Source organism: Lolium rigidum, chromosome 1 (assembly GCF_022539505.1).
Source record: "Lolium rigidum isolate FL_2022 chromosome 1, APGP_CSIRO_Lrig_0.1, whole genome shotgun sequence".
Classification (NCBI taxonomy): Eukaryota; Viridiplantae; Streptophyta; class Magnoliopsida; order Poales; family Poaceae; genus Lolium; species Lolium rigidum.
Window position 1 is genome coordinate 21,120,513 of NC_061508.1, and position 10,397 is coordinate 21,130,909.

The 10,397-nt window shown below is 44.1% G+C and overlaps 1 protein-coding gene across 1 annotated transcript; it reads left to right on the forward strand.

The window, feature by feature from the left end:
* Positions 1 to 333: 333 nt before the first annotated feature.
* On the forward strand, positions 334 to 3,659 carry LOC124705141 (protein MAINTENANCE OF MERISTEMS-like). Its single transcript, XM_047237041.1, has 5 exons — positions 334 to 657; positions 736 to 993; positions 1,248 to 1,291; positions 1,505 to 1,606; positions 3,626 to 3,659. The coding sequence occupies exons 1-5, from the start codon at positions 334 to 336 to the stop codon at positions 3,657 to 3,659; spliced, it is 762 nt and encodes a 253-aa protein (XP_047092997.1).
* Positions 3,660 to 10,397: the final 6,738 nt, after the last annotated feature.

The window sequence follows — 10,397 nt, forward strand, 5'->3', positions numbered from 1 at the left end:
CTCCTAGATCAAGAGTATGACAGGGATCACCGGGCTTTTCATATGACGGAGAGGAGAACGGATCTTCACCCTTTGAAGATTCGTTACCATGGCACAGTGGATATGGCGTATGGCGAGAGGTACACGGAGTTCATCCAGCCTACCGGTCTTCTCCCGTTCATATCGCTTGTAAGCCGTGGGAGGCCGAACATGAAAGCCGCGGCACTCACCGCCCTTGTCGACCGGTGGAGGCCGGAGACGCACACCTTCCACTTGAGGGCCGGCGAGATGACCCCTACTCTTCAGGATGTTTCCATGATACTTGGACTTCCTATTCAGGGCGACCCACTGTGTATGAACACAGCTTCTGATGGGTGGCACCAGCAGATGGAGAACCTTATTGGCATGGCTCCTCCGCCGCCAGAAGATCCAAAGGAGAGAGCTCCCGTTGGCGTACCTTTCGCTTGGATTAGGCTTAACTTTGGACAATGCCCGGAAGGGGCCAACAAGGACACTATCAGGACGTACACCCGCGTGTACTTGTGGTACATGATTTCGAGGACTCTCTTTCCTGACAGTGGTGGGAAGCTGGCCCATTGGTGTTGGCTCAAGGCGCTTACGGTGTTGGAGCACCGGTGGAGTTGGGAAACATCGACACTTGCCTACCTCTACCGGCAGGTGATGATTTGTTGTATGTACTATTCTTCTATAGTAGTGTGCTAGACAAAGTACTAACCAAATGTCTTATTTACGCAGTTGGACGAAGCTTGTCGCAGGACTGGGAGCGGCGGTATTGGTGGATGCTTGCTCCTACTTTCCGTATGGAGCTGGGACCGCCTATCAGTTGGGCGGCCCAGGATACTCAACGAGAGGCCATGGCCTCATCACCGGAACAACCTTGATCGGGAGCCCACTTGGGCATACCTCTGGGACAATGTCTCCGAGATGACGAGCGATCCAAAGAACATGTACATGCACTACACTGAGGAGTTGGACACTCTTACCGCTGAGCAGGTAACCGATCACTCTTTTGCAATCCGAGTTCATAAATTCTACTGGCATGTTGTAAATTCTGAAATATTTGTATGCTGCAGGTGGATTGGGAGCCATATGGTACCTACTACCATATTGGCGCGGGGATGTCTGACCTCAACCCCAAGTGTCTTGAGGAGGCGCGGTTCTGGCGTATGCGCTGCCCACTCATATGCATGTGGCTTATTGAATACCACCAGCCGCACAGAGTGATGAGACAGTTTGGGCTGTATCAGGAGTGCCCACCTCAGTGGCAAGACACAGACCACGCGCTTCATAGGTAAACTTCTGGAATCATGCGATGGAAGATTCTTGATTGAAGAGGTAGAATCTAACTTCTTGATTCTTGCAGGCTTGATAGGCAGCGGCAGAGGAAGATCACAAATTGGCATGTCCATCATAGCGGCCACGTCACAGCGTTCCAACACTGTTTGGAAGCGATACGTAATGCTGGCCATGTGGAGATTGTGCCTCACGACTTGGCCGCTTTCAACAACTATCTCCAATGGTTTCATCAAAGCACGCGTATTGAGTTAGTGAAACCCGCGTATGATGACGACATCTTGGACGACCCCATCGAGTTCGATGAGGTTGCGCAAAGCCAGCACGACATCTATGCTCACAAAGGGAGATCGACTTCTATTGCTTCCGAGCTGAACTTCGTGGTAATGGATTCTCTCATTAACTAGTACATCATCTATATTGGCATGTGCTCGCTTAAATTGTGTATAATATGTTTGTCACAGTGGTCGGAGATCCAAAAAACAGCTGAGGAGTGCGAGGTTGTTTGGGATCAGAGCTATAGAGATGAAAAGCCTATCGGACCGTTGCGGCATTTCATTAAGGTATGATCACCAACTTTGAATGTACGCTATTATGTTCGAATGGCTTTGTAACCATGACTTCCATGACGCAGAACACTGCACGAAAGATGCGGCGGTTAGCCAACTTGCTAGGTTGCCGCGACGCGAAATTCTTACATCCTCTTCTGAAGAGGCGGAGGTATGGACTATTTTGTTGCTGTCAAACATGTGCTTACTAATTTCAACTTTTGTAATCTCATGTGTTCATGTTTGTGAAGATTCCTGACGACGACGCCATTTTGAGTCAAAGCATTAGTCGCGGCAAGAAGCAAGCCACACAGTCCGCTTACCAGTTGAAGCCAAGGGGCAAGGCTCCAAACAGATACACTCCGGACGATTATGTCAACCGAGGAAAGAAGGTTGTCATTGAGGAGGATGAGGCGTCGCCGTGGATATCATCTTTGACGAGGATGAGGAACGATGAGCCGTTATCTTCAGAGGAGGAGGAGCAGCAGCAACAAGAGCCACGGCAGCGGACGAAAAGGATGGCCGTCCGGAAGCAGCCCGTGAGGACGACACATCGAGGACGATACTAGGATTTGCTACGTGTTGTTGTGAACTCTATCTTCATAAGTATCGTATTGTGAACCCTATGTCATTTTGAACCATGTCTCTATTGGTACGTGTTGTTTAAATCTATGTGCTACGATGTGAGCTATGATGTGTGCTATGTGTATGTTCTATGTGTATGAAATTGCTATTGTTGTGTTGAAAACTGTTTACATAAGGCAAGAATTTTCATGTTTTTAGCACAAGTCAACGTGTGGCGCCCCTCACGCCGGCACCACATTGCACCGTGTGGCGCCCGTGGCATCGGCGCCACATATGTTGTTTATATGTCGAAAACATCCAGGGGCTCCGGACGCCTGGGATTTAGCCATTTTGGCGAGGCTGTTTGTGTGGCGCCGATGACATCGGCGCCACACTGTGAAGTGTGGCGCCCGTGGCATCGGCGCCACACAAACAGCCTCGCCAAAATGGCTAAGTCCCAGACGATTTGTCTTACAGTATGTTTTGGACAATTATAAGTGCATGTGTGGCGCCGATGAGAGCGGCGCCACACATCCTGCCACGTCGGATCGGCGCACAGCTCAGCGTCGAGGACGCCACGTCGGCTGGGAGAGTGGCGCCGCCGGCACGGGAGATGGACATGCGGATGGCAGGTGTGCTTCTCGGTGGCGCGAGGTGGGCGGAGCGGCACAAATCAGGGCATAAAGGTGGCAGTGAATGAGAGGGCAAAAAGGTGGCAACACTATTATAATGAAAAGTATGTTAAACCGAGACGGTGAGAGTAAGATTAGTCATAATAAAAAGGGGCGGCCCTAGCTGGCGCTCGCGCTCCAGGATTAAATCGAGCGATCGGTTTCGGACAACCCAATTTGGGAATAAAACCGCGTTTCCCTTTCGTGGTAATTGTGGACCACAAAGGTTACGTGCCTTTATTGATTTGCCTTCTTCCGCAATTCCCTTTCCGCTCGTGACACAAGTTGGGTTGTCGTACGTTATTTTGCTTGCTGCACGTGGGCAATTCCCTTTACATGTTCACGTAGTAATATATTAACTATTCCCTTGTTCTCTTTTTGGGCTAGTGAAATTTTAGGGTTAAAAAAAAGGGAGGGGAGCAGCATAATCCACTTGCAAATGAAATGAACTATGACTTGCAACATGACAATTCCCTTCTTCCGCAATTCCCTTCTTGGTAACATAAGAACGTAGGTGTTGGTTAAACTTCCATATACATGTTGATGAAGACTGAATGGGAGTGTTGGTAACATATGGACTTAGGTGTTGATGAAGAGTGCATGTGTGGGTTGATAATTATTGTTTCCCTTGTTCCCTTAAAAAACAAAAAGGACCACCTTCCTCTACACACAAAAATAGAAAATAAAAAGAAGGAGGTAACAAAAGAATAGATGGGTTGGTAAAACATTGAGTCACGTGTTGATGAAGAGTGAATGGGAGGGTTGATAAGTAGGTTCCCTTGTTCCCTTAAAAATAAAAAGGACCACCTTCCTCTACACATAAAAAAAGAAGGAGGTAACAAAAGAATAGATGGGTTGGTAAAACATTAAGTCACATGTTGATGAAGAGTGAATGGGAGGGTTGATAAGTATGTTCCCTTGTTCCCTTAAAAAACAAAAAGGACCACCTTCCTCTTCACACAAAAAAATAAAATAAAGGAAGGAGCTAACAAAAAGAATAGATGGGTTGGTAAAACATTGAGTCACATGTTGATGAAGAATGAATGGGAGGGTTGCTAAGTAGGTTCCCTTGTTCCCTGAAAAAAAAGAAAAAGGACCACCTTTGTCTACACAAAAAGAGAAATAAAACAAGGAGGTAACAAAAAGAATTGATGAGTTGCTAAAACATTGAGTCATCTATTGATGAAGAGTGTATTGGAGGGTTGGTAAGTAGGCTCGCTTGTTCCCTTAAAAAATAAAAAGGACCAAAATTTCATATAGAAAAAGGAAAATAAAAAATGGGCCGGTAACACATGGACTTATGTGTTGATGAATAGTGAATATGTGGGTTGATAATTATTGTTTCCCTTGTTCCCTTAAAAAACAAAAAGGACCACCTTTGTCTACACGAAAAAGAAATAAAAAGAAGGAGGTAAGAAAAGAGTAGATGGGTTGGTAAAACATTGAGTCGCCTGTTGATGAAGAGTGCATGGCAGGGTTGATAAGTAGGTTCCCTTATTCCCTTCAAAAACGAAAAGAACCACCTTTCTCTACACACAAAAAAGAGAAATAAAGGAAGGAGGTAACAAAAGAATAAATGGGTTGGTAAAACATTGAGTCACATGTTGATGAAGAGTGAATGGGAGGGTTGATAAGTAGGTTCCCTTGTTCCCTTAAAAATAAAAAGGACCACCTTCCTCTACACATAAAAAAAGAAGGAGGTAACAAAAGAATAGATGGGTTGGTAAAACATTAAGTCACATGTTGATGAAGAGTGAATGGGAGGGTTGATAAGTATGTTCCCTTGTTCCCTTAAAAAACAAAAAGGACCACCTTCCTCTTCACACAAAAAAAGAAAATAAAGGAAGGAGCTAACAAAAAGAATAGATGGGTTGGTAAAACATTGCGTGACATGTTGATGAAGAGTGAATGGGAGGGTTGATAAGTAGGTTCCCTTGTTCCCTCAAAAAAAAGAAAAAGGACCACCTTTGTCTACACAAAAAGAGAAATAAAACAAGGAGGTAACAAAAAGAATTGATGAGTTGCTAAAACATTGAGTCATCTATTGATGAAGAGTGTATTGGAGGGTTGGTAAGTAGGCTCGCTTGTTCCCTTAAAAAATAAAAAGGACCAAAATTTCATATAGAAAAAGGAAATAAAAAATGGGCCGGTAACACATGGACTTATGTGTTGATGAATAGTGAATATGTGGGTTGATAATTATTGTTTCCATTGTTCCCTTAAAAAACAAAAAGGACCACCTTTGTCTACACGAAAAAAGAAATAAAAAGAAGGAGGTAAGAAAAAGAGTAGATGGGTTGGTAAAAACATTGAGTCACCTGTTGATGAAGAGTGCATGAGAGGGTTGACAAATAGGTTCCCTTGTTCCCTTAAAAAATAAAAAGAACCACCTTTGTCTACACAGAAAAAGAAAAAAAAGGAGGTAACAAAAGAATATATGGGTTGCTAAAACATTGCATCACCTGTTGATGAAGAGTGAATGGGAGGGTTGATAAGTAGGTTCCCTTGTTGCCTTAAAAAAAAAGGACCAAAAATTCATATAGAAACAGAAAATAAAAATGGGTCGGTAACACATGGACTTATGTGTTGATGAATAGTGAATATGTGAGTTGATAATTATTGTTTCCCTTGTTCCCTTAAAAAACAAAAAGGACCACCTTTGTCTACACCAAAAAAGAAATAAAAAGAAGGAGGTAAGAAAAGAGTAGATGGGTTGGTAAAACATTGAGTCACCGGTTGATGAAGAGTGCATGGGAGGGTTGATAAGTAGGTTCCCTTGTTCACTTAAAAAACAAAAAGAACCACCTTCATCCACACACAAAAAAAAAATAAAAGGAAGGAGCTAACAAAACAATAGATGGGTTGGTAAAAAATTGAGTCACATGTTGATGAAGAGTGAATGGGAGGGTTGATAAGTAGGTTCCCTTGTTCCCTTAAGAAAACAAAAAGGACCACCTTCCTCTACACACAAAAAGAGAAATAAAGGAAGGAGGTAACAAAAGAATAGATGGGTTGGTAAAACATTGAGTCACATGTTGATGAAGAGTGAATGGGAGGGTTGATAAGTATGTTCCCGTGTTCCCTTAAAAAACAAAAAGGACCACCTTCCTCTTCAAAACAAAAAATAAAGGAAGGAAGGAGCTAACAAAACAATAGATGGGTTGGTAAAACATTGAGTCACATGTTGATGAAGAGTGAATGGGAGGATTGATAAGTAGGTACCCTTGTTCCCTTAAAAAACAAAAAGGACCACCTTTCTGTACACACAAAAGAGAAATAAAGGAAGGAGGTAACAAAAGAATAGATGGGTTGGTAAAACATTGAGTCACATGTTGATGAAGAGTGAATGGGAGGGTTGATAAGTATGTTCCCTTGTTCCCTTAAAAAACAAAAAGGACCACCTTCCTCTTCAAACAAAAAAAGAAAAATAAAGGAAGGAGCTAACAAAAGAATAGATGGGTTGCTAAAACATTGAGTCACATGTTGATGAAGAGTGAATGGGAGGGTTGATAAGTAGGTTCCCTTGTTCCCTTAAAAAAAGAAAAAGGACCACCTTTGTCTACACAAAAAGAGAAATAAAAGAAGGAGGTAACAAACAGAGTTGATGAAGAGTGCATGGGAGGGTTGGTAAGTAGGCTCGCTTGTTCCCTTAAAAAAATAAAAAGGACCAAAATTTCATATAGAAAAAGGAAATAAAAAATGAGTCGGTAACACATGGACTTATGTGTTGATGAATAGTGAATATGTGAGTTGATAATTATTGTTTCCCTTGTTCACTTAAAAAACAAAAAGGACCACCTTTGTCTACACCAAAAAAGAAATAAAAAGAAGGAGGTAAGAAAAGAGTAGATGGGTTGGTAAAACATTGAGTTACCCGTTGATGAAGAGTGCATGGGAGGGTTGATAAGTAGGTTCCCTTGTTCCCTTAAAAAATAAAAAAGAACCACCTTTGTCTACACAGAAAAAGAAAAAAAAGGAGGTAACAAAAGAATATATGGGTTGGTAAAACATTGCGTCACCTGTTGATGAAGAGTGAATAGGAGGGTTGATAAGTAGGTTCCCTTGTTGCCTTAAAAAAAGAAAAAGGACCGAAATTTCATATAGAAACAGAAAATAAAAAATGGGTCGGTAACACATGGACTTATGTGTTGATGAAGAGTTCATGGGATGGTTGATAAGTATATTCGCTTGTTCCCTTAAAAAACGAAAAGAACCACCTTCATCTACACACATAATGTGGTGACCCTGCATACCACTGCATGTTGTAGTATGCCAGTCGTTGATATAACATTCGCGAAGTACCATTCCGCAAATATCACATCCCTCAGAGTAGTACAACAGAACATAGCAAGGTCCATAACTCATTCACATATTATTACAATACATATACACAAGTCGTCTCGGAGCTCCTCTTGGGTCCTAAGAGGATATCTCCTGGGTTCGAGGTGAACCCAACTTAACTTACAATACCATTGTCTCATTAAACAAACATTTATTTAATCGAGCGGCCACATGGTAAGAGTTTGTGCTGCTCGGCTACTACTATTCCTCGGATATCTCTAGGCTTGTTCTTCTCCGGAAGCCTCCCGGATCCGTAGACGATGATGTAGTCTACGCCTTCAACTCCTCCTCGATAGGTCGGGTGCATCATAGCCGATAACCTCGGCTCCTTCATTGTTGTCGTAGTCCTCCTCCAGGTCGGTTCGGACAATCTAAGCATGGGATTTAAGAGTGGTATGAGTACGAGCGTACTCAACAAGTTCATTATAGATAAGAGGTGTTTAATGCACTAGCTACGATATTAGACCAGAAAGTCTAATACCAATGCAAGTTTTGGTAAACATTTCTTCAAGAGATTGCTTTTATTTCAAAGAGCTATGTCCGTCAGCCTTCACCGGTTTACTAGAACTTCATGGAGCTCCTTTCCGGCCGCGTTCGCAGTTCCTCAATCCCGGAACAGGGAGTGACGAGTCACGATTCTTTACACTCTGCGAGAGGTGTGTTGCTTTACCCATAAGAGATCTTAACCTTGGTGCCAACCGGGCAGCTTTCCCGTCCACACTTCCTTCGGTGTGAGGCCCGGTATAAGGTCTAGCCAATCATGTTCCTCCGCTACCTCGAACACCCACCCTTTTGTAAGATTGTCCTCCCCTATATCCATGATGAGACCGTTCCGGGCATTCATATGCCTTCCCCTATCATCATGGATAGACCGTTCCGGACACCTTACAATCCCTCATAGACCGCAATACCGTGGGGACTTAAGGCTTCCCCAGCCTACCGCTTGTTCTTCGAACGACAAGTGTCTACGGACTGTGCCGTGGGGACTTAAGGCTTCCCCGGCCTACCGCTTGCCGCCGACGAGATACAAGTGTCTACGGTAAAGCGCATCCGTTGATGAACGAGAGGTGGAAACACTTTTGACTACTCCGTCCCACTCCGGATCTTATGGTTAACACGGGTATTACGGCACAAGAATCACTGGCGACATTTGTTGTTTAATCCTAGATGGATATAAACCCGTGCAATGGAACCTCCACCATATCAACACAATCCATGGTTCCATTGCCCACCACTTAGTCATATTCATAGTTATGAAAGTAGTGGTTTTGATTTTTGTGCAATAGTGATAACCATAATACTTTGCAAGTAATTTGATAGAAATACTCAAATGACATGAGCAAGTGATGAACTTGCCTGAACACTGCAAAGTTCTGCAGTTGGAAGGTATGGACTGACCCTTGTCCTCTTGTTCTGAAAAAATAGCATCATTGTCCGATAAGGGCAATGGTTAAAGAAGCAATTATGCATGATTCCATTTTTAGGGTTTGTTCCCCCCTTCCGATGTCGTTAATATTTCATGTAAGAGGTTAATACTAAGAATGATTTGGGGATACTTGATTTAGGGTAAAATGCAACCTTGAAATGTTGTCAAGGTGTTTTTGAAGTCCAAAGGCATTAATGGACTTATTATTATTGAAAAATATATGTGTGATTTAAATGATTGTTTAAATCCTCAAAATAAGACTCATTCTTAATTGTCTTCAAAAATTATCTTTGATATTTTATTTGGATAGAGAATTTTATGCTGATCTATTTCCATATTTTTAATTATTTTTTTAGAGCTTTTATCATATTTCTATTGAATTTTCAAATTCCTGGTTTTTAATGGAATTTGGAAATGACTGTTTGCCCACAGGCCCACTGTCGGTGGAGCCCGGTGGTTTGGCTAGACCAGCTCGGGTCCAACCGACCCGAGCGGTCGGTCGCTCACACCCTCACCATGCGCCGCTCGTCCTAACCCTAATCCCCTCCGCTCTCACTGGCGACTTTCGTCGCCGCGCGCGTCAGCCGGTCGATTCCGGCGGACTCTGGCCGCCATGGCCTACGCCATGGGGCGCAATCGACGCGCCTCTCGACGGCGGTCATCTTCATCCGCTTCGATCTGGAGCGGGCGCTGCTCCAGCTCGTCTTCGTCCTCCCTCACCGCGGCTAGGGTTACGGAATCGTGGTGATCCCGCTGCTCCCTGAGCTCCAGGCGCGGTGGCGCCGTCGTGGCCTCGCCACGGTGGTGTGGGGCGCTATGGCGCTTGTCGGCGCATGGCCTGGCCTGGCCAGGTGCTACCGAGCACTCGGCACGCGCCGCCTTGGCCGCCATGGCCGCATCTGCTCGTTTGCTAGCCCCGGGTATGTGCGCCACCTCCTGCTCTCTCTCTCCTTTGCCTGTTCTACTCCTCCTCTCCCTCTTTCAGTAGCTCTAGCCAATGCTTGCCTCCCGATGGAGGGCCTGCCGTCTTTGTTCTTCGCTGCTCTGTTGCGCTCGGCTTGCTTGTGTTGCGTGTCTTTGCCGCGGCTATAGCCATTGCTAGCTTGTGCTCATCTTCTTGTCTTTGTGTGGCTGTGCTATTGCGCTGCTACTGCTATGCATTTCTTACTTGAATCTCTCCATGTGCTTCTGTTCTTGTTACTGCTCTTGTTAGGCTCTCAAGTGTATTCAATTTGACTGCCCTGGCTTGATTACCAAGTGTAAACCTTGCAAATTTGCAAGTTTCAGGGCACTGAGATGCTGTCCCTTGTGCTCAATTTCCTTGATCTAGAGGTTCATGCTGCCTTGGGTGTGCTTACGGATATATTCATTTAATTATCTATTTGGTTGCTCGTGAAGCACTTATACGTGATGTAGTTGTTCGGTCACTTAATTATCTGTTCATGTGCTAATTACTTGGAATGAGTTCTAGCATGCGGTAGCATGCTCTAGCAAGCTTCGGTGATCATATGATCACCGGTTATGCTAAAAGCTGCTCTTTATGGTCTATGGCTC